Source organism: Corvus moneduloides, chromosome 21 (genome assembly GCF_009650955.1).
Source record: "Corvus moneduloides isolate bCorMon1 chromosome 21, bCorMon1.pri, whole genome shotgun sequence".
Lineage (NCBI taxonomy): Eukaryota > Metazoa > Chordata > Aves > Passeriformes > Corvidae > Corvus > Corvus moneduloides.
The window spans coordinates 10858035-10880863 of record NC_045496.1 but is presented as its reverse complement, the minus strand read 5'-3'; the positions used below and the strand labels follow the sequence as shown (position 1 = coordinate 10880863).

Sequence of the window (22829 nt, the reverse complement as noted above, 5' to 3'; positions counted from 1 at the left end):
TATCAGCCTGATGGAGGGGCTGGCGTGATCAAAGGAGCTCGGCTGCACACAATGCGGGGACGCGATAGCCCTTATCTGTCATCCCCGAGGTGCGAAGGGCCCTGGGGGCGAGGGGCGGAGGAGGGGGGGTGGTGGGTGCTGCAGGGCTGGGTGCGGGGGCTCCCACCCGACCTTTTCCTGGAGAAACCTCTCCTAGCAAATACTGAGAAACAAGAAAATTATTTCCGTGTCTGGGAAAACCTTTGAGAAGGGTTTGAATGCTTCTCCAGCTGCAGAAGCAGGATGGCTGCTCACTGTTCCCTAGGGAAGGTTTGGGGACCCACAGCATCCTCTCTTCCTGCCCCCTTGTCCCACCCTGCTGTTGAGAGGAGCCCCCCGAGCCGCGGGCCCCACACCACACACTCGCATGGGTCTCAAACATGGTCGTTTAATAAAATCTCCTTTTAAAAGAACTACAATTCATACAACGACGACGAGAGGTGTGGGGAGAGTGGCAGCAGCCCAGGGAAGGGGGAGTGCAGGACACGGGGACAGAATCTGTGCCATGATGGCCTCTGTCAGCCACCCCGCCAGGGACAGGGATGGTCCCATGCCATCACCACTCACCAGCACATCCCTGCCACTGCTGCCTGCCCTGCCCGTGCCTGCCTGGGCGTGCAATGGCTCCAGTGAGTGCAACAGGTCACCTATGGCCACAACAGGACCTGGACATGAAGCCACACCTGTGCAAAGTAACCCAAACCCTGTTCTGGGCCTTCCACTGGAGGGGTTCACGGCCAATGCACCCGGGAGGCACTGAGGAGCAGCACTGGGCTCCAAGCAAGAACATGTTGGTGAGGGCTGGTGAGGCTGGACACAGGTAACAGAGTGGTGCAGGGAGTGTCTGAGGCCTGAGAGGTGCCTGGGATGGAGCAGTGGAGACTGTCACCTGCCACAGAGGGATGCCCAGAGAGCACAAAGTGCCAGGCTCCACAGGGATGCTGCCAGGGCATGGGCTCCATGGGGTTTGAAGCAGCACAGTAAACCCCCATGCCTCGGCTACCCCTCTACAACCCGGCTCCCTCCAGTCCTGTTCCTTCCTCCCCCACGGCCACATAAGCTTAAAAACAAAACCTTGAACCCTTCTTCGGAGCTTTTACCTCACTGAGGCCTGTGGTAAGAGAGAGCCCATCCTCTGCCAGCACAGCCTAATGTGGGCTCCCAGGCCACAGTGGCACTGGGACTGTCCATGCCCCAGGGCCCCTGAAGCCCAGCACCCCTAAAGGGGTCAGAACACAGGGCAGCATCTGAAGGAACATCCCTGGGAGCAATGCCAGTGCCTGTTCGAGCTGCTCCTGCTCCTGCCACTGGCTCCCAGAGCACTATCCTGCTGCCAGGAGCTGCCCAGTGTGGGGTGGAGGGGGCAGAATGGGCACTGAAGCCCTTAGTGATGCCACCTGCTCCAGAGAAAGGCTCCATCCCTGGCAGAAGGGCTCTGGGCAGGCTGGCAGCCCTGATGCCGGGCACGAGCATGCCCAGCCCGCCTGGCCCTCTCCTGCTTTCTGACCCTGTCTCTGGCCCCTTCCCAGCTGCTACGCATCAGCCCAGCCGCAGCCAGGGCAGCAGCCCCCTCCTCAAAGCCAACTGCAAAGGGACAGTGCCGCAGTCCCCCCCCCCCCCCGCCAATTTCTGTGCCAAAGCAGCCGCCTCCCTGTGCCTGCGAGAGCAGTGAGCAAAGGGCAAGGCAGAGACGCGATCACAGCAGCAAAGAGGACAAGGACGCTGGAAACGGGGGCAATCCCCCCCCCCATAGCTGTTAGTGGGTGTTTATTGGGCAGGCGTCGAACAGTCTGGCAGCGCGGGGTCAGCGTCCCTCGGCCCAGCTGTGGGTGCCCCCCGGCCCGTGGGCACAGTCCGTAGCGAGCTTGGGCGCAGGAGATGGGGCGGTTACTGGTGCGACTTGGGGTTGGAGGGGTGTAAGGAGGAGTCGTCAAACAGCGGGTTTCTCACTTCCATTTCTCCGGTCTGCCGTGGCGAAGGAGAGGGATAGGGGAAGGAAAAGGCAGAAGGTCAGAAAACAGGTGGGATCCAGCTGCCCCATCCCAAGGGGTTTGGGTCTGAATCCCAGCCCGGCAGGGAGTGGGGGGAGGGCGACCTAGTGGGCTGCGATGGATGACAAACACCGGGACTCACATCACCCTGGAAAGGCGCTGCCTCCCTGGCACGAGGGGATGGGGTGGGGTGATGTGTAAAAGCCAAGGTCTCGGGTGGAATGGGACCCCACAGCTGGGCTGGGGACCCCAGGACAGCAGTCCCAGCCTGGCTGGCAGGAACAGAGTTCCTTGCTCAGACTGCCTGCCTGCCATCAAGTGCCCTTTAATGGGCCTGTAAAGACCCAATGATGACCCTCGATCTGGGCCCTGATGGCCGGGCTCCACAGCTATTACCATGTAAAAGGCTCCTCTTCGTCCCTTTGTGCTCTTTGTACCCAGGGTTGTTAAGAGCTGCCCTTCCCCGAGGTCCCCTGCTAGCCAGGAACATCCTCTCTGGCTGTGAGGGGTCACAGGTCTGCGCTCCAGGCGTTGGAGTGGCACCAGGACGAGCCCCCCCAGCCCTGGTGCCCTGAGGGGTGACCATGTCCCTGTCACCACAGGGATGGTGGGCCAGGTGTGCCAAGGGCCGCTCTAGTTCTCTGCTCCCAGGGAAAAGCCTTGTGCCAGGACAGGCACTCTTGCCCACTGGAGAGCTTCAGTGGCAGCTGGCCAGGGACATGGGGGGAGCAGAGGGATCAGACCACCGCAAGGTTTGATGAAGAACGTGGAAAAGGCTCCTCACAAGGAACTGCACATCCCAGGCACATGCTGGACACCCCCACATGCACAGGGACCCCTGGCCCTCCTGCACCCACGTACCGGAGCCAGCCCAGGGCACTCATACACGGTGAAGTCTCCATCCTCATTCTCCTCATCAGATGATGCCGAGTCCGGCAGCTTGGGCTCCTCTTTATGCCTGGGGGGAAGAAGATGTAGAGAGGGGGTGAAGCCCACTGGGACTATTAGGACCATCCCAGTGAATGGCAGGACACGCTGTCTGCTCCCAGGCTGCTTACTTCTCCAGGGAGAGCATCTGCTGCTTTTGGTGCTGGTAGTGGTACATTTGGGCACTCTGAGCCAGTGTCTTGTCCCCAGGCTGTGGAGAGAGCAGGAACAGCTGTGGAGACTGGGCTTTGGAGGGCCTCAGCCTGGCTGGTGGGGGGCCTCCAGCACATGGGAATCCCTCCAGCAGAGTACTGGGGCCCAAGTGCCAAACACCCCACAGGGAGGGACCTGGGTGCCTTACCGAGATCTTGTCATAGGGCAGAGGGCTGGCAACTCGCTGAGCTGAGTAGTCTGCTTTCTGTGCCAGCCTGACCTCCTTCTGCAGCCTGCCAGGGAGGGGAATCAGAATCAGGGAATCACTAAGGTTGAAAAAGCTCTGCGATCAAGTCCAACAATTAACCTGGCACTGCCAGAGTCCACACCCACATGTTTTCTGAACACTTTCAGAGATGGTGACTCCATCACCTCCCTGGGCAGCCCTTTCTAATGCTTGACCACCTTTTCCATGAATCTTCCCTAATATCCAACCTAAATCTCCTTTGAGACAATTTTGAGGCCATCTCCTCTCATCCTGTCCCTGTTCCCTGGGAGCAGAGCCTGAGCCCCCCCCCGGCTGCCCCCTCCTGTCAGGGAGTTGTGGAGACCAAGAAGGCCCCCCCTGAGCCTCCTTTTCTCCAGGCTGAGCCCCTTTCCCAGCTCACTCAGCTGCTCCTTTTAAGACTTGTTCTCCAGACCCTTTCCCAGCTCCATTCCCTTCTCTGGACATGCTCCTGCCCCTCAATGTCTTTATTGCCATGAGGGGCCCAAAACTTAGCCCAGGACCTGAGGTGCCTCACCAGTGCCCAGTGTGGGGTACAATGACTTCTCTAGTCCATCCTAGTGGATGTGGGGCGCCCTAGGAGCAGACAACTCCTTCAGGAGCCTGTGACCCTTGGAAGGTCAGCCCTGCTCCCTGGGATGGCACCATGACCACCTCCATCCCAGGGGCCTGGTCACAAGGCACCAATGTGCTGGCAGTGTCAGCACCCAGTGCCACAGTGATGCTCACACCAGGTGCCACCTGTTCCCGGGAGCCTGCATCTGGCACACGGGTGTGTCACTACTGTCCTCCTGCCCTGGCCAGATGATGCCATGCCTCGGGGGGACTGGCAAGGTCAGCTACTGTCTCTCTTCCAACCCCTCATGCCTGGGAAGCACAGGAATACACTGCCCTGGCACAGGGATGCCAGGGGACTGTTGGCAGCCCCAGCTCACCTGCACCAGCAGACGGCCGCTACGATCAGCGCTGAGATCCCGGCCACTGTGCACACCACGATCAGCCCTGCAGAGGCGGAGGGGACACCAAGGGACAGCAGGTGAGCTGGTGGCATGGTGACACCAGCCCATGCTTCCCTGGTGAGGGTGTGAAACCTCTTCCCCTGAGTTCCAGGGTCTCACCAAGCACCATGTTGTCATTTGCAGGGATGGGAGATGCCTCCACCGGGTACTTCTGAACCGTGGCAGTGGTGGGGAGGGTGGTGGCTGCCATGGTGCCGGCGGGACCCCGCTGCAGACGCCCCTCTCTCAGCCCGCTGGCCATGCGCTGTCTGCTGCCATCGGGCACCAGGGTGGCTGAGGGAGGAGAGAGAACAGTGAGCGGTGCCCAGGCAGAGGGCAAACCAGCCTGGAGTGCAGGGTCTGGCCGCCACGGGACCCCTGGCACTGCTGCGAGTAGGGAGCAAGCACTTACTCCTGGGTCTGCCGTCCTGTAGGGGGTGGTGGCGAGGAGCCTCTTGCCTGGCCAGCACATCCGCGAGAAAATCAATTTCTGCCTCCAGGCTGGGAACAGAGGTCCGTCCTATGGGAGAACAGGTGTGAGGGGGGCACTGGGGGGTGCAGTCGTGCGCCCGGCCCCTGGGCCAGACCAGTACCCCCAAGAAGGGGCTCCTGTCCCAGCTCCAGCAGACACAGGTGGTGGTGAGTCTGAGCCCCCTCAGATGCAGCTCTCCCAATGCTGGGCCCCGGGACCCCTGTGCGTCCTTGCTGCTTTCGGTGGGATTTTCACCCCACAAATGCTGAAGGATCAGGAGCAACAGCATCTGCCCTCGTGCCAGAGGCAGCAGGTCCTGCAGACTCTGTGAGAGAGGGCAGGGTGCCAGCACCTGCTGTACAGACCTGCCCTGTGTCCCTGCCCCTGGGGTCACACAGCAGCCCCGAGTGAGGAGGGATGGGATCTGGACCAGGACAGACACTCCCCAACTGCCCTGCTGCCCCAGGGGTGAGGGGCAGCTTCAGCACGGTGAGTTACAGTCAGGGAACACCTGAACACTGGTTTTCACCCCAAACTGTCCTTTATGGCCCAGGGTGGCTGGAGCCACCCCAGAGCAGGGCTCAGCTTGGCTGTCCAGCAGAGCATGGGAGCCCTTGCTCCAGCAGAGGGGTTGGTTCCTGCCTGGTGGAACAGCTCCTTTGGGGAGGGGGCAGGGGTGTCCCATGCAGCTAGGGATATACCCCCAGGCGCTGGCCCCAGCAGCATCTCACAGGTCTCTGTCCAAGCCCATGTCCTGGCACAGTGCTCACCAGCGACATTCGTCCCTCAGAGGGCTCCTGCAGCATCAGGCACAGGCAGGACTCCCACTCTGGCCTGGGGGTGCCCACCCAGGAGGTGACAGCACTGGAGCAGGAGTGGAGTTGCTCTTCTCAGGCTCACCAAGCAGAGTCCAGCTCTGACACTCCCCACTGCTTTTAACAGGATTAAACTCAACTTCAAAGGCAGTAGACATCCCCATCCCTTTCCCTGACCCCATCTCAATCCCCATCCAATCCCTGCTTCCTTTGCCCCTATTCAGGCTGTCCCCTGAGGGAAGCCCCGGGGGATAAATCCAGACATACAAGGCAAGGTGGTACTGGCAGCTTGATTCCCTGATAATTCAAGGTTATAACAATTATGTCTTCTCTGGAATCTGTGCTCACTTCCAGTGTTTGGAAATAAACCCTGATTTCCCCTGGAGCCCTGCACAAAGGCCACCCTGCTGCCCCATGACTCAGAGCCACATGAATCTAAAAACAGTTTAAAAGGGGGACACTCTTGCATTAAACAAAAGCACCAAGAATCACAGTCCCCACATCCCCCATGCCCTTGTGTCCCCAAACTGCCCCCAGCCTCCTACTCTTGGCTGGAGCCCTGAGTTTCCTTGGCTCTTTGCACCCTGTTATTTCCATCCCAAAGCAGCACTACGGCCAAGTGGTGCCAGGTTGGGATTGTGCCAGTGCCATGCCCAACAGGTGAGTGCCATGGTGCCAAGGTGCTGGCACAGGGCCAAGCTCTCCCAGTGGGCAAGGGAGTTGGCATGGGACTAAGTGTGACAGCCCTGTGCCAGGGGACATCCTAGTGCCTGGGATGGGGATATTCTAGCTCTAGCTCCCCTCTGCACTGTGGGAAAGGTCTGTCCCCATTGCCATAGGACCTAGGGGACAATCCTGTCCATCCCATGGGTGCCACTGTCAGGCTGTGCTGGTGTTGGATGTGATGTGGCTGGAAAAAGGAAAAAAAATGTTGGAAAAGCAGCCAGAGCAGCTTCCAGGTCCCTCTGAGTCTCCCACCCTGTGGGAGTGTGTGAAGTGGCACATGGGAAACTGAGGCAGCAGTTTGGGGTCTCGGTGTTGCTGCAGCACCTGGGCTGTGCCACTTACCTGCACTAACCAGCTTTATCCCCACATTCTCTTCCAGTGGCTAAAAGCTGCCCACCTCCCATTCTGTGTAGCTAAACCTCCCCCAGTGATGCCACAGTTGCCACCACACATTTGAGGGCATCGAGGGCTGGGTCCTGCCAGGCACTGCGGGTGTGTGAGATGCTGGCCCTGAGCTGCTCCAGTGAACAGGGGGCCGGGGTGAGCCCCAGTTCCTGCCTGACTGCCCCAGGAGCAGGAGCAGAGATGCTGCGGAGGAACAGGGTCCAGGCAGGGTCCAGGCAGGGCACAGAAGGCAGGCAGGGCAGGGTCGGGACAGGGACAGGGCACACACAGGGCGCTGAGGACACGCACAGGGCGCTCAGGGGGCAGGCAGGGCTCATGCAGGGTGCGGGTGCCCTCTCATGGCAGTCGCCACCGCTGCTGCAGCAGGATGGCATGGCCAGGCTGGCACCCAGCCCCCTTGGCTGCTCCGTGCCTAGCCTCTCCTCAGAGCTTCCACCTCCTCAGGGCTCCACCCTGGGACACACACCCACCCTGACAGTTTGGGGAAACAGGGACCAAGGAGAGACGTGTGGATTCTGCCCTGGGCTGAGGAAACCCGTGATTGACAGTGTCCACAGGAAGGCACAAAACTCCTAAAAGTCCACTAATTTCTATAGTCCTGCTCCAGGATGGCTGATGTCCTCCTTGGTGCTGGCAGCACAGCAAGCAGGGAAGGGGGAACCCCCATGTCTGTGATCGGAGGCCCCTTTTCCCCCTTTTCCCAAAGTGCTTCCTGCAGCCCAGCGGGGCTCCATGCTGGTCAAGCAGGAGCAGGGATGAGACCCACCATCTCAAAGCACGTCACTCAAACCCATCACAGCACAGACACATGCAGCACCATGGTGTGGGGGGGATTTTGGGGGGCTCAGAGCCCTGTGAAAGACAGCAGCAGCTGTGGGATGCACTGTATTGAGATTCCCTGCATCCCATCTCACCTCTGTGCTGATGCTGTGCCGGGTACACCAGGACCCCTACACACACTGGCAGGAACACACCACTCACATGCATCGCTCTCCTGAGACTCCAAATGGTGCTTTTCACCCCAAAAACCTGCTCTCGGGAGAGGATCCCTGGCTCCTGCCCATGCTCCTGCCAGGAACTGTGGGCATGGCACAGAGGCAGGATCCCAGGATCAGTGTCACCAGCAGTCACCAGTGGCTCAAGGATGCATAACCCTTTAAAGGAGCTGTCCATGCAGCAGAAGGGCTGCATGGGTATCCCCTTTAAAAGCTTAGGCATCCTTGGGCTGCAGCAACCCCCTGTTTGCCTCATATCCCCCCCTAAATGCAGCTATCACAGCCCCTCCTCATCCTCACAGCCTTCTCTGGTGCTGCTACTAGATGAAGGTACAGATAGGATGCGAAAGCCCCCATTGAAAAATAAATGGTGCCTCCCTGCCAAGAGGAGCTGGGCATCCTCAGGATGCTAAAATAGAGGATTTGTGAGGCGATCTCCCTTTTTTATTTACCACAGTCCCCACACTTTTGCTGCCACAAGCTAGTGGCATTGCTTGGGACAACAGGATGGGACTGGGAAAGACCTTGGTGTCACCATCCTCTCATGGTGGGTCCTTAGAGGATGGTACTGTGGTCCTGCATCTCTCTGGGTGAGGATGCAACTGTGGCCACATCCTTCAAAAAGGAGCTGGGTTGCTATGGAGACGCCAGCGCATGTGCAGCCTTTCCAAGAGGGGAATTTGCTCTCAAGACTTCACATTAAAAAATAAACTACAAGCAACTGCTAAAGCCATTCAGTGCCAGTGGATGAAGAGCCCGTCGCAGGGGCGCTGACTGCTGTCAAATGCCATGTCTAGACCCCATCCCTGTGCCATCCCCTCTCATCCCCCCCAGCCATCCCTCCCATTTCAGCCAAAGGGCCTTGCTTTGAGGGTCTCCCCTCTGATTTACAGGGTAATTCTCCAGCCAGGAGGAATGGCACTGAAGGCATGCTGGGTTCTGACATCCTCCATGTGCCCACCTGGGCAGAGCCATGGGAGAAGGACAACTCCAACTGCACCCTGACAGGACCCTGAACATGCTCAACAACACAAAGCTATCCCCCAAAACCCAGAGGACCCCTCCATGTCAGCATGGAGTTCAGATGCAGGGGGAGCTGCCTGTCCCACTCCTGTCCTTGGAGGTCCTGGGCTCCCCACAGTGCTGACAGGGCCACACCCAGTCACCAGAGGAGGATGCAGGTAGAGCAGGATGGGGTTGCCAGCCCGAAACCACCCCCACAGCTGAGGCGAGTGGGGTGAGAGGGAGAAGAGCAGCCACCCCCCCACAGAGATACAGCTGCCATTGAGAGAAGGAAAAGGATGGGGGGGTACTGCTGGGGTGGGGGGCTGCCCTGAGGCACAGAACCTCCCAGAGGTGCAGGGTGGGTGCGCAGGGAGGTGTGCAGGCAGAGAGGTGGGCGGTGGGTGCACCTACCACTGGGTGAGAGCTGCTTCTGGACACAGCGCCCGCGGGCGTCCTCCTGGAAGGGGGGCAGGCAGGGCCCGCAGGCACCTGACCCCGGCGGGCAGAACTCTCGGCGCTGCAGGGCACAGTCCAGGCTCCGGGGACACGACGCTGCTGTGGGGACAGGAGAAAACAGCTCAGGAGGAGGAGAGGGGTCAAATGCCCCCAGGTCTGCTCAGGGCCTCTTGGAGTGGGACCCAGCTGCCCCGGCTGTCCATGGCTGCTCCTGCTGCAGCTCCCAGCTATTGATGGGCTTCACCACAGCTGCCCCTCGGCCCCGCTTTGCCGCCACAAAGCCATTACCGGCTGCAATTAACCACGAGCTTAATGACCAAGGAGCTGGATTCGATGACCTTCATGGGTCCCTTCCAACTCAAGATAGGCTGTGACTTCATAACCTGCACAAGGCATGCAGTGCCCATCCCTCCCCAAGGGTCCCCAGCCCCAGGGTGCCACCATCCCGTGGGACACCCCATGGGAGTGCTCTGAGCCCTGCAGAGCTGGCAGTGACCAGGATCTCCTGCCCCTGCCTGCCCTGCATGGGTAACTGAAATCCAACCAGCACAGACCGATGCTTGTGTGGTGACTGTCAAACCAAAAGTCCGAAACCAACTGCCCCAAAGCCTCAGCAGAGTGTGGCAGTACTGGCACCAGCACTTAGGCTCCCATCCCTTTGGCATTCCCTGCAGGAAGCAGTGGGAGCCAGCCCTCCCTGGCACTGCACCGCACCCCAAACCTCGCTGACAGTTTCATAGGGCATCTCAGGCCCACATCAGCCCCAGAGAGTCTCCACTCCCTGGGTACAGGCATGAGTCCCTCATGCTCCAGCCTCACCAACCCATTATGCCATGGCAGTGCCATCATAGCTGGGTCTTCACCCCAGGTGGTCTCAGGCCAGCAGGACCTCCCTGGGGGACACAAGGTCCCCATGTCCTACACAAAGCTGAGTCCGGGACCAGGTGATGGTGGCTAACCATGTGCAGAGCTGGAGAGAGGAGCTGTGACATGAAGGGGCAGCACTCAGGTGCCACCTGCGGCGGGGGGCTGTGGGGACACGCTGGGGTCCTGGCTTTGATGGCGACACTGCTGGTCCTGCAGCAGCACGAGAGTCTCTCCCTCACAAGCTGGTGGCAGCGTGGAAACAGGTGCCCCTCAGTGCACCCAGCGCTCAGGCTGGGCACAACTGCGCGGGAGGAACAGCTGGATGGGGCTGCACAGCTGGATGGGGCTGTGGCACACAGCTGCCCTACTCTGCCCCCTCACCTGGCCGCGCACGGCCATGCCCGCAGCGTTCCCGCAGCGTTCCCGCAGGCAGCAGCAGGCAGGGAGCAGGACTGTGGGGCTGCGCTGGGAGCAGGGACAGGCTGGCCGCCCCCAGCCCGGCAATGAGTCACGGCTGGAGCCGGCTCCCAGCCCCCGAGCAGCCCCTGCCAGCCCTCGCCGCCCACACTGGCACTGGCAGCGCACCGGCCATCTGTGCCTGTGCCTGGGGACTGCAACACCGGGGAGAGCCCCGGCACCGGGCACCCCACGGCGAGGGGCACCAGAGCTGTGGGAGCTGTCCTGAGCATCCCCAGCCCCGCAGCACACCGGGGGCGAGGCGGGCAGCACCCTGTGCGCAGTGGAAGGCCCGAGACGAGACGGAACCGCCAGGACACGAATCGTGACAGTTCTGCTCCCCCAGCAAGGGGGGAAAGATGTCACCTCAAAGCAGGACATGCAACCCCCTGCCTTTGCATGGCCATGTTTCACTGCCGACCTGCTCCCTGGAGGGTGCAGCCCAGGCAACTCCCCACTGCACCCCATGAGGAACTTATCACCTTCCCCACTTCAGCTGGGACTGGCAGGGGTGCAGCAACTGCAATTTTAATGTTGGCTCACCCCCAGGCCACCAGGCACAGCAGCCTGGATGGGGTGAGCTCGGGGTGGGAGGAAGAGCCCACCGTGCCCATGGGAGCTGAGTTTTTTGCTGACCATTTGCTCCTCGGGGATCGTGTGGGGCTCGGCCACGTGGCTGGGGGGCAATTAGCGCTTAATGGGCAAATAATCAGATGTTTAAGCACAGAAATTGTACTTGGCCCCTGGCTTCACCTCCCCAGGGTTACTCTCAAGGCCACTCTGTTTAAAAATCGGGGCAGGAAGATGTTGTGGCACCATGCAGCCTCAGGCTGGGGACATGTCACAGCCCCGTGGGGCACTGGGGGACACATCTGTAGGGGTCCCTGTCTGTGCCACAGGCTCAGGGAAACACTTCCCCCCAAAACAGGTGCTGCCAAAAGCTGATCACAGGTGGAGGAAGCCACCCCAGTGTGGGTCACCCCACAGCACCAGACATCGACGAGACCCTCAGAGCCACCTTGTGAGGAGTGATGGGGGCAGAGCTCTGAGCCAGAGTCCAGCAACTGGGTAAATAAAGCACAGGCTGGATCCCAGCAAAGGCTGTTATCTCTGTTTGAGGAATGAGCTGTGCTTGCCCAGCTGTCACTGGCTGCAATTCAGAGCTCCCCGTGTGTCACCAGGCAGTGACCGGTGAGCTGGCATTGCTGCGTGGGCACCCTGTGGGCTGAGGGGAGCCCACAGCGGCTTTGCCACTCTCTGAGCCTACCTCAAAGCCCGTGGGTCCCTATTCCACCCAGCTGTGGCCATGTCACCACTATGCCATCCACCTGTTACCAGTACCAGCATGCCTGCTGCAGCTCCTCCCAGTCTTGCCTCTGCACCTGCAGGGCAGCTGTTGAATCTGGGGGAGTTTGGGATCCCCCCACCCCAACCATGCCCCCTGCTTGGCACCAGTGCAGCCCAGCATGGCCTGGCCACAAGTGGGATGGGCAGAGGGACCCAAGCTGGGGTCCAGCTGGAGTCCTGTGGGGACCCTAACCCTGCATGGCCCCACCAGCAGGGCAGTGCAGACCAGAGGAGAGAGCAATGAATGATACGGAATGTGCGCCCAGCGCCAGACACGGCACAGCCACGATGCTGCCATCCAGATGTGCCAGGGGTGCTCAGAGGAGGGGGATGCTCCAGCTGCTGTCACTGCCCTGCCATGGTGCTCAACTCCTGTGCAGGTGGGCAGGGAGCCCGGAACAGCACAAGTAGGGTAACCCCTTAAACCGAGCTGGAGGAGCCAAGTGGCTCCCTGCAGGCAGGAACCCAGACAGGAGCCGAGCCCAAGGCCAGCGAGTGCATGGGACACTCAGCAGCTGGCACAGACAGCAGGTGGGCATGAGCTGGGGACACGTGTAAGCAGGAACAGACCCATGCCCAGGAAGAAACGGGCATGTCAGCTACAAGGCCTCTGGATGTGTTATCCATAGGGGAAAGCTGAGCACAAAGCTCCATGCCCCAGGACTCACCCTGGGGAGAGCTGTGCCGGGTGCCCAGGGTGGTACTCAGGGCCAGCAGAGTGCTTGTGACAGGGGGTACCCAGGCAGGGCACAGAGCACTGGCAGTCACAGACTGGGTGGAGCAGCTCTTCCACAACCATGCCAAAACATACAGGTGAAAAAGAAACAAAAATAAACCCGAGGAGGACATCTGTGAGGCTGGGGAGGCAGGGACTGCCCCTGCTGCGTCACTGCCGCAGATAGAGAGATAAAAGTGAACGTAAGAGGATAATTAATTAGCGCTGAGCACTGGTTCGAGTGTTTAAGGTCCCAGCAACACCAACACCCAGTGTCCCTCTCAGCTGCCAGCCCCAGTGCCAACAGTGTGAGCTGGCAGAGCTCACTGGGCACAGGCTGCACAGCCGGGTGGGCACAGAGCAGCCTGCCCAGGACCACCGGGTCTGGCCCCTCTCTGGCAGCAGGACACAGCACCTACTGGGACATGGGCACTGAGAGTGGGGGGATATTGGGGTGTTTGGGGAACGGGGATGCAGGTCTCACTCCCACGTTGGGCCCTGCATGCTGGCTGAGGCTGAGGGAAGACCACAGCAAGGGCATGGCGGAGCTCCAGCAGTGGCGGCAGCCCCCACAGGGCTTGCAGTGCTGTGGTCTCTGCCAGCTCCACTCCAAGGTCACTCCTTCTCCTCTTCCTCGTCCTCCTCCAGCCAGGTAATGTGGGAACTGCTGTGGGGCCTGCCTGCAGCCTGCCTGCCCTCCCAGTACTTCCTCTGCCAGCTGGCACTGGCCGTGGCTCCCTCCCAGCTCTGCAAATTGCTCCTGGCTCTGAAGGAGCGCTCTGGAGCAGGCCCTGGGCAGGCTGATGGGCAGGCACCAGGCAGGCACGCCAGCATGATGCCCCCACCAGACCCCAGCCCCCGAGGTCTCACTTCCCCCTGGCCACAGCCTCCCTGGGTAGGGGCAGTGCTGCTGCCCAGCAGCGGGCAGGAACAGGCCTTGCTGAGGCACCCCAGCACCTCACGTCCACTGCCCCAAGCCCAGGGATATGCCGAGGTGTGACAGGGCAGTCATGGCATGACTGCAAGCAGCTGCAGTAGCAATGCCAGGCTGGATGCTGTACACACCAGCCACGAGTGACACATGGAGTGACTGCAGGATGGACACCCCGCTGCTGGCTGAGACCTCGTGGGCTTCCTGACCCAGCTGCGTCCCCCTGCCCTACTGTCCCTTGCACTAGGAAACAGGTGGAGGGGACTGGGCTGCACCTCCGGAGCAGTGCCCACTCCTGAACACAGCTGGCACCACTGCTCGGGCAGTCCCCGTGCAAACCCTGCCACTGCCAGCAGCTGCTCACGTCACAGCTGTGCTCCTGCCCCTGAAAATGCAGCAGCCAAGCCCCCTCCCACGCAGAGACAGCGGAGCAGGGCTCTCTGCAACGCTGACCCCACAAGCCAGGAGTGGGGGGACGCTGGTCACATCACATCACTGCTGGGGACAGAGCACGTGGCACAGCCATGGCCACCAGTCTGGCCCCATGTCCTGCAGCAGCGCTGGTGCATGGTAGTCCACCAGCGAGGGAGCAGCTGCAAGTGTTTCTTTGTGCTTCAGCAGATTTGGTCTGGCAGATGCCACATGGCACCAGCTCCCATTCCTGAGGGTACCAGGGCTTGTCTCCTGGCTCCCAGCTTCAGCTGGTGGGTGCTGAGGTGCGGTCCAGCCGGCAGAGATGATCTCCAGCACAGCTTCTGTCACAGCCAAGAACCAGTGCCAACAGCCTTGTGCCACAGGCTGGAGACAGGGAACACCCACGGGGAAGCCCTGGGAGCCTGCACAGCAAACACCTCACTGCACCCTGCTTCCACCGACCGCACAGCCCCACCAGACACGGCTCCACCCAGAAATGATGGAAAAAGGCCTCATCAGCACTCCCCCCACTCCACCTCCCACCCCCACCCTCACCCTGCTGCTGCTGCTTCGGGGCCACCAGCCCAGAGCCTTGGGCTACAGGCAGTGCAGGCACCCATGCTGCAGCCCTGAGGCCATCAGGATGGGCTTCCGGAGCCTTGTCCTGCTCCAGGTTCAGTGCCAAGGGGGAAGGGAGAGCCGGGAGGAGCCGAGCCAGGCTCCCGCAGAGGTAGAGAGACGCCAAGCCCTCGGCATCCCCAAACCCGTCACCTCCTAACCACCAGTGTTCCCCCAAAGCCTGTCCCTGTTCTAGAGGAGACCCCATCTACAAGCATCCCAAAACCCCAAGTTGCTCCTGTGATCCCAGGCTGGGGCAGAACCAGGCAATCTCCACCAGGCTGAGGGAGTGGAATTTTGTGTCATCACTGCTCAAACCCCTTAACTGGGCCAGAAAAATCCCTGTTCCTTGTCCTAGCAGCCTGCTTGCTGTGCAAACGAAAGAGCTGGATTGGCAGGGCTGTGGGAGCAGGAGATAGCACCAGGATGGGTGGAAACCAAACCAGCAAACCACAGATCCAGATCCCAGCAGAGACTGAGCAGCTCCTAGCCTCTGGCTGGTGAGGAGGGCATCAAGCCAAGCGAGACACCCCTGGTACCCCAGCCTCAACAACCCTGGATGCTGACAGCCCCAGCTCCAGCCCTGCAGAGGCTGCCACATGCAGGATGTGCACCACTGCATCCTCCCTGTGCCCCCGCTGTGCCAGGGGGTCTCCAGCCACAAGTGGCTTCAGATATTCAGAAAGAGAAGAAAGAATAAAAAAAAGCAAGAGGCAAACCAGGTGCCACATGCCATTTCCCCAGGCCTGCCCTCCCAAACCTGCCGCTGGCTTCGCTTCGCTGCACGCACACCCACCCGTACCCGGGACCCCAGGCTGCCACCGATGCCACCTCATCCCAACGCATCTGGCTGCTCTTTGCAGCCTGAACCACCCACTTTAGGTCTTGTTTATCAGGTTTTGCTCAAGTAAATACCAATGAGCTTTGTACATGCCCTGAGCCTGCTGGGGCCAGGGTTGGGTTCTTTAATTCCCTTTTTATTGGGCAGGTTTTGCACCGTGTCACAAGTGAAGCAGCTGGTGGGCAGGGCCACGGTGCAGAGCAAGCACCGGTGAGGGGCCCCTCCTCGCACCCCTGGGCTGCTCTGGAACACCCCAATGAGCAGCAGAGCACTGTGCTGGACCCTTGCTGTGCTGGCATCACAGGGGATGGGGAGCCCCAGCACCACAGACCCACCTGAAGCGCTGAGCAGTCTGGAAGGAAGGGATGGGGTCCAGCTCTCTCCTCCAGGCATTCCTGGGCACTGGCCCATCAGCAGGAGAGTACCCCATGGGTACACACCTGCCCAGTGGGCTGCAGCAGAGCCACAGCCCTGGGTGAGCTCTCCCTGTGGAGCCACTGCGGATGGCAGAGAGGTGGGAGAGGGCAACCCACCCCACAGCTCAGCACCCAAGGAGCTGCCAGGCCAGAAACCACCACAGCTCAGTCATCTGAAAGCAGCCACAGGCTCCCACGCACTCCCACTACTGGGCTGGAAATACCCACCTGGAGCAGCAGCACCACTGTGCCCACCAGGGCCAAGATGCTCTTTAGCAAAGCCAAAGTCATCCCACCCTCCACTGTGGCCCACACTACCACCAGAGACATCTTGCAGCCTTTGGGAAAGAGGCACCAGCACGAATTTGCTGATGAAAGCCTCGGGCAGCTCAGAGGTGGCATTGTTCAAGGTGGGGAGTCTGCCTGTCTGTCCAGCTCCCTTTGTCCAATCATTGCCTGGCATCAGCCCTGGTGCTTCCACCAGCCCATCACCCTGAAACAGGTGCCTGGGGACGTAGCTCCTCACCCACGGGTGCTGGAGTGACAGGGGCCAACCTTTATGGCTGTTGAAACAGCCATTAGAAAAACAGCCATTGGAGCAACAGCCTTTGGAACAGGGGCTGGCAAGAGGACTCTGAGTGGGCATCCCCCGTGCCCACGGACATGCAAGAGCAGAGGCAGGCAGAAACACCGGGGCTGCAGCATCCACCCCGCTGGGGCTGCATCCACGGCTACGCCCACGCTGACTCAGCCAGCACCAGCGATAAAGACCTGCAGGGCCATCGTGTCCCGTGGGGCAGAGCCCAGGAACTGAGAGGCCCCATCAACACAGAAACCAGGGGTCCATGGGAGGCACAGCTGCGTCCCAGGGGTGCTGGTGCATGCAGCATCCCAGGGCTCTTGAAAAAGGGCTGCAGATGGTGCCAAAAGAGCTGGACCCAGAGATTTTGGGGTATATGCTGCATAGGAAGAGCCAGCACAGGGAAACCCTCTCCTTCCTAGGCAGGAAGCCAGGAATGATGGCTGCAGAATGGGTCATATTATAGCAGCTCACCGGGCCGCCCTCTCTCCCGATGTAGGGCCCTCTCTCTCTCTCTGAAGGTGCAAGATGATGAAGTCCCTGAGGCAGAGCAGCTCCTCGCCCACAAGAGAGCTGCGAGCTCCCCAGGAGCAGTCCCCTGCTCACCCCCAGCCTGGCCCGAGCAGCAGCCATGGGTGCTCCGGGTGCACTGGAGACTGCCACACCTCCTGCCTCCACCACAGTCTCCTTTCTGTAGGAACAGAACGGGCCAGGAGCCCAGGGAACCCCTGTATCACGATGAGTCAGGGTCCCTGCCAGCACTCAGCTGACACGCCACCTCTCATGTCACCCACCTGGAGCAATGAGTTCCCACTCAAACAGCAAATACCCCTCATAGGCTTTGCCATCGTCCATCCGTGCCCCAGCATGTGCCATGGTGTGCATGGGTTAACACAGGCAGCTGCAGCCTGCAGTGCTCCAGGATGGGATAAGGCAAGGACCACGACCTGCTCCGGCTGCGTTTCCTTCCTCCAATTCAAAGCTCACTCCAGGCACTTAATGGCCAGCTTCTTCCCGTTGCAATTCTCGTTAGCTGATGAAGTGGCTAATTACAGGCCTGCAGCTGCCATTTGGAGCGGCAGCGGCGCTGGGTTATGCCCAGGCACAGCAGGGAGATACCTCAGCACCGGCAGTGGGTTTTGGGGGCAGCCAGCCCAGGGGAGCCACTACGCACCTCAGGGACCAGACCCTACGGGTTTAATGCAGGGATGGGACTGATGGCAGCTCCTGTACCCTGTGACCAGGGACCCAGCACCTTGCACCTGGGGAGAGGCCATCCCATCGCCCCTCTTGTCCCTGGGCACCAAACCACCCATCCTGTCCGCAACATCCCCCTCACCACATCGACGCTCTTGTCCCCAACAGCCCCCATTAACTTTCTCATACCCAGAGTCCCCACTGTGCTATCACCCCTCCTGTCCCCAGCATCGCCACATCTCTCCTGTCCCCAGCACACTGACCATCCTGTGACCCCTTCTGTTCCCCCTGCCCCTGCCACAGTGTCACCCCTGTTACTCCCCATCACCCCTCTAGTCTCCAGCATCCTGTCCCCAGTGCCCTGACCATACTGACGCTGTGCCCCCCCAGAAGTGCCCAGCAGAGCTAAGCCGATTACCTCCCTTAATACTGCCATGGCCCAGAAGAGGCATTTCAGGCAAACATCAATGTGCCTTCACCTGCGCTGCAGAAAGACCCGGGCACCCTGGGGACTGAGAGGTCCCTGGGGTGGGGGACTGGCCTCCAGAGCTGCCAGGAAATCACAGATCCAAAGGACCTGACCCTGCACAGTGCAAGCAGTATGCCCCTGGCTCTGCAACCACAGTCTCCCCACCCTGAGCTCCAGCTCTCCCTGCACCGGCACCTCGTGGGTATTGCTGGGGTGCACATGGACTTACAAATCTCCAGACAGCTACAGCAAAAGGGATGAGGGACTTTCACCCCATCTCTTCCATAAACTCTTCTTTGATGTTGATTCTGCACTTGGAATTATCAGACATCTTTCCACTAATTCCCCCTCCTCAGGCCTGCAGACAGAGCCCTGCCCATGTCCCTGGCATGGGTACCGGCTCCTTGGAGCTCCGTGGGACCCTTGTGCCCCACATCCCAGCTCCTCCACACCTCACCCCCACAAGAGCTCCTTTCCCACAGTGGGAACCAGCTGAGTGCATGTAACCCCAGATAACAGGGTGGGGATGTTATCTCCAAGAATAAAACCACATGGAAAATTAAACTCGGGAGCAGCACCCCAGCCGCTGTGTGGAGAAGTCTGCACCAGTGTGGCAGAGGACACCCCGCCATGCAGCCATGGGGGCTTGAAGGGACAGGGTGGCTGAGTGGGACCACTGTCCACCACACCACCACTCCCAGGGGGACCCAGACAACCTTTCCTGTGCCCCAAGGAAAGCCTGGGGCTGCTTCCTGCAGCCCGACTCTCAGGATGTTGCAGGGCTGAGAGACCACTCCCTGCTCACCCACCGGGCAGAGCCCCGGGCAGCTCAGCAGGGCAGCCAGGCCCTTGCAAGCACCACGGGTGTAGTGCCAGCCCCGCTGTCTTGCTCCCAAGAGGGGCTTGGAGCTTGGAGCTGCTGCAGCTTCAGGGGTCAGCATGGGGGTCCCTGGGGCCACTGCGCCCACCGTGTCCCAACCCCCTCCCCAGTGCAGCAATGGACGAGCAGGCAAGGAGGAAAAGCCAAGAGATGGACAATCCCACAACAGGCTTCCCAGGGGATGGCTTCTGCCTAGCTGTGCCCAGCTAGGAGCTTTGAGCAGTCCCTGCACCACTGCAGAGCAGGGGCAGCCAGTATCAACACCAGCATCTGTGCTCTCACCCACGTCCCTGTGGAGCGGCACGAGGAGGAGCAGCAGCGCAGAGCTGGCAGGTCAAACGTGGCCAAATGGGTCGCTTGGACCGCAAAGAACAACTCAGGTTTTGCTGAGCATCTTCTCCAGATGTTTGGGATGCGAAGTGATGGCGTGGCAGCGGGGCTGGGGGATTCAGGATCATTAAAAAATGGGGTTCTAGCCTGTCACCCCATTTGGAAAACATTTTTTTTTTTTGTTTATAATAGTAAGAATGATAATAATAGATTAAATTTGGCAACCTAGTTACTCAGGAAGGGGTGAGAAATACAGCTCTCACTCATGTTCCAGGAAATGAAGCCAAAAAACAAGGCAAGGCAGGGGCTCTGCCCAAAGCCTGGTGTGATAGATAGAGACACGTGGGAGAACAAAGCCCAGCTGAGGAGCAGCAAGCAAACTTAAACCACCCTGCAGCACCTCCAAAGCACTGCTGTCCTTCCTCCAGCTCGGAGCAGGTTCACAGCAAGATGAGGATGTTACTGTGCCACGTGCAGTTGCATCCCAGGAGATGGCATCTGCTGCAGGGACTCTGGGTCGCACCGCCAGCCAAGGAAAGTGAGGAGGAGGAGAAGGAGATGCCAATCCCCATCTGAAGAAGCTTTGATGAAGCCGCAGAGGCAGAAGGACATGGGTATGGTGGTGTAGGACCTTCTCCCTGGCTCTCTCCTTGCCAGAAGCCAGCTTCAGCAGCATGCCACAGAGCAGGAGCTGCTCCTGGGCCTGCCACGTCCACCTCCCAGCCATCCCCAGAGAAAGCCAAGCTTGGCCCCATCTGCCCAGGAAAGGCAATTATAAAGTGAGAAGAAACAGGCAATGCTTCCTGTGCCCCACTGCACTCAGAAAGGAAGGTGGTGGGGTTGGTTCAGCGATTCCTTTCCCTGCCCAGTATCCCAGGATATTTCTTCAGCCATCCCCAGGAGAAACCTACCTGGAGCTCCCCACTGCCACATGCCACACAACCTCGACCTCCTGACAATGGGATGCTGCTGTTGTGAACAGCGCAAAGACACCATCCCCAGCTCCTCTCGAGGGAAAGAGGTTCAGTAGAAAATCCAACTCCGTGTGTGCCAAGAGCATGCAATATCCCAGCACTGGAACAGGCTGCTGATGTGGTGCCAGGCCCCTCACACTCACCTCACCTCCAGCATCCTCCTAGGGCTGGGAAGGGAGGGGAAGGGAAGGGGAAACTGTCACCATCCCCCTGACAGCACCCAGGCACAGCCTCAGGCTGCACCCAGCAGCCCCTCAAAGGACCCTACCCCACCAGCATTGCCAGGCCAGATGATCCCACACCAACCCCTTAAATTCAGGAGCAGAGGAGATTATGCTGGATCACTGGTGGCTCATCTGAGCACCTCTGGCTGGGCCACCCAAGCCTTGGCTCGTGGGAGGAGGGGGAGTGCAGGAGCATCCTCACATCCTCACCTCCGCCTCCAACCCGCCGACATGGAAACACACACACGTTTTGATCCACAGGGAGATTTAAAAATTATTGCACCTTCCCGCCGTCCCTCAGAGCAGGCGGGAGCACGGCGTGGCCACCCGGGCCCGGCTGACAGCAGGCTGCTTGCCCGGCGTCCGCCTGCCCGGCGTCTGCCCTGCCGGGAGCCAGAGCAGCGAAACAATATCGGATCCGCAAACAATGCTGGGAGCCAGGAGGCCCTTCCCGGCTCCTGCGCCAGCGAGGCGGAAAGCACCTGCCCGAGACAGGCCGTACCTAGGCAGGGACACGGCACCTCCCCGGGGCGGGCGGCCGTGGGCAGCCACAGCCTTCCCTGCAGGCAGCAACCGCGCTCGGGGCTGGCTGGGGTTTTGGGGCCGTTGTTTGTGCCCATCACAGCCCTGCGCACCCCAGCAGTGGGCACAGCGCAAGGGGACATGGAGCATGTCCAATGCCGGACCCCCCAGGAGAGGAAATGCCCTAACCCAGAGCCCAAAACTCAAACAAATCAAACCTGAACGCCCCGAAACAACCCTTCAGCAGACAGCAGGGCAGCTTAGGGCGGTGCTGCGCGGGAGGGTGCGAAGGCCACCCATTCCTTCTGCCCCGGCGGAGAGCAGAAATGTCACCGTCACTGGTGCAGCCCCGCGGGGCGATGCTGCGGCCGCTCCCGGGGCAATGAGGCAGGTGGGCAAACAGGGCTCCCTCCAGCGCAGCCCCCGGCGGCTCCCCAGGATGGCTCGGTCACTGCAGCACCTTTATTTTTTTCTTTGTTTCGGTGTTTTTTGATGTTGTTTTAATTTTTCCCCTACCAATAAAGGTGCTTCATGAGGGCCGCTCCCATGACTGTGTGCTCCCTCCCCACTCCAGGATCCACATCTGTGGGTCCCTCCAGCCGCCCCAAACAGCTGCTGGGGACCAGCCCTGCGGCGCTGCCACCCGCTGCTAGGCCCCTGCCTGCAGCAGCGGGCAGGAGAGCGACGGGGCGGCGCTGCCCGTCCCCGGGGAGCGCTGCTGGGTGCGAGAAACCCCCGTGGGGCTTCGTGGCAGGGGCACCTCCTACCTTGCTTCCACCCAAGAACACGAACACCCACGGGTGCTGATCCCTCGTGGGGAGGGGGATACTGGGGGAGAAGAGTGGGGCAACCGCACCAGGGTTCGTCGTGGGAGGGGACACGAGCATCCGCGGGGGAAGGGAGAGGACACGGACACGGGAGTGGGGGGGGAACGAAGAGATACTCACCGGCACGGGCGAGGCGCAGACGGAAGGATCCGAGGGCGGCGAGCAGCAGCAGCAGCGCTCCGCGGCGGGCGGCAGCGCCCCGGGCCGCCACCATCGTCCACGGCCGCGGACACGGACACGGACACGGGCGGGCGCGGGGCCGCGGCGGCTGCGGGCGGCGGGAGCGGCGGGGCGGGACCGAGGGGCGGGGCCAAACGGGAGGGCGGGGCCAAACGGGGCGGGGCTCGGTGCCGTTCGGCCCCGCCCCCACCGCCAGGCCCCGCCCCGCGTTCGCACCGCTCCGGCGGCACCGGCCCGGGGGTGCTCCGGGCGCTGCGGCGGCCGGGGACACCTCAGAGCCCCTTGCAGGGCCTAAGGGGGCTGCAGAGAGCTGGAGAGGGACTGGGGACAAGGGCTGGAGGGACAGGACACAGGGAATGGCTTCCCACTGCCAGAGGGCAGGGCTGGATGGGAGATTGGGAAGGAATTGTTCCCTGTGAGAGTGGGGAGGCCCTGGCACAGGTTCCCCAGAGAAGCTGTGGCTGCCCCATCCCTGGAAACATTCAAAGCCAGGCTGGACAGCGCTCTGAGCACCCTGGTCTAGTGGCGGGTGTCTCTGCCCATGGCAGCAGGGTTGGACTGTATGACCTTGAAAGGTCCCTTCCAACCCAGTTCAGTCTGTAACGCTATACTGGGATCTGCTTATTCCACATGAATGGCATAGACTGGGAATGAGGAGCTGGGGAATCTCACCTGTGGGTCATGTGGCTGCTGGGGTAATGTTCAGGCTGATGGCTGGAGGTGTATCACCCCTGCCTGCTCTGCAGCTGTGGCACCTGGCTGTGAGTGCTGTG

The 22829-nt window shown here is 60.7% G+C and overlaps 1 protein-coding gene across 5 annotated transcripts; it reads right to left on the bottom strand.

Moving 5' to 3' along the window:
* Positions 1–407: 407 nt before the first annotated feature.
* Positions 408–22152, bottom strand: NPDC1 (neural proliferation, differentiation and control 1). Of its 5 annotated transcripts, XM_032130956.1 has the most exons (9): positions 21997–22150; positions 9224–9367; positions 4807–4914; positions 4515–4688; positions 4332–4398; positions 3319–3403; positions 3089–3168; positions 2892–2988; positions 408–2004 (listed from the first exon to the last, which is right to left on the bottom strand). In XM_032130956.1, exons 1-9 carry the CDS (start codon positions 22088–22090, stop codon positions 1927–1929), a joined length of 927 nt encoding a protein of 308 aa, XP_031986847.1. In that variant the 5' UTR covers positions 22091–22150; the 3' UTR covers positions 408–1926. The 5 variants fall into 5 exon arrangements, with proteins under 5 accessions (XP_031986847.1, XP_031986843.1, XP_031986844.1 ...); XM_032130952.1 differs by having other exon boundaries at positions 3089–3403; positions 21997–22152; XM_032130953.1 differs by having other exon boundaries at positions 3089–3403; positions 9224–9364; positions 21997–22152.
* Positions 22153–22829: the final 677 nt, after the last annotated feature.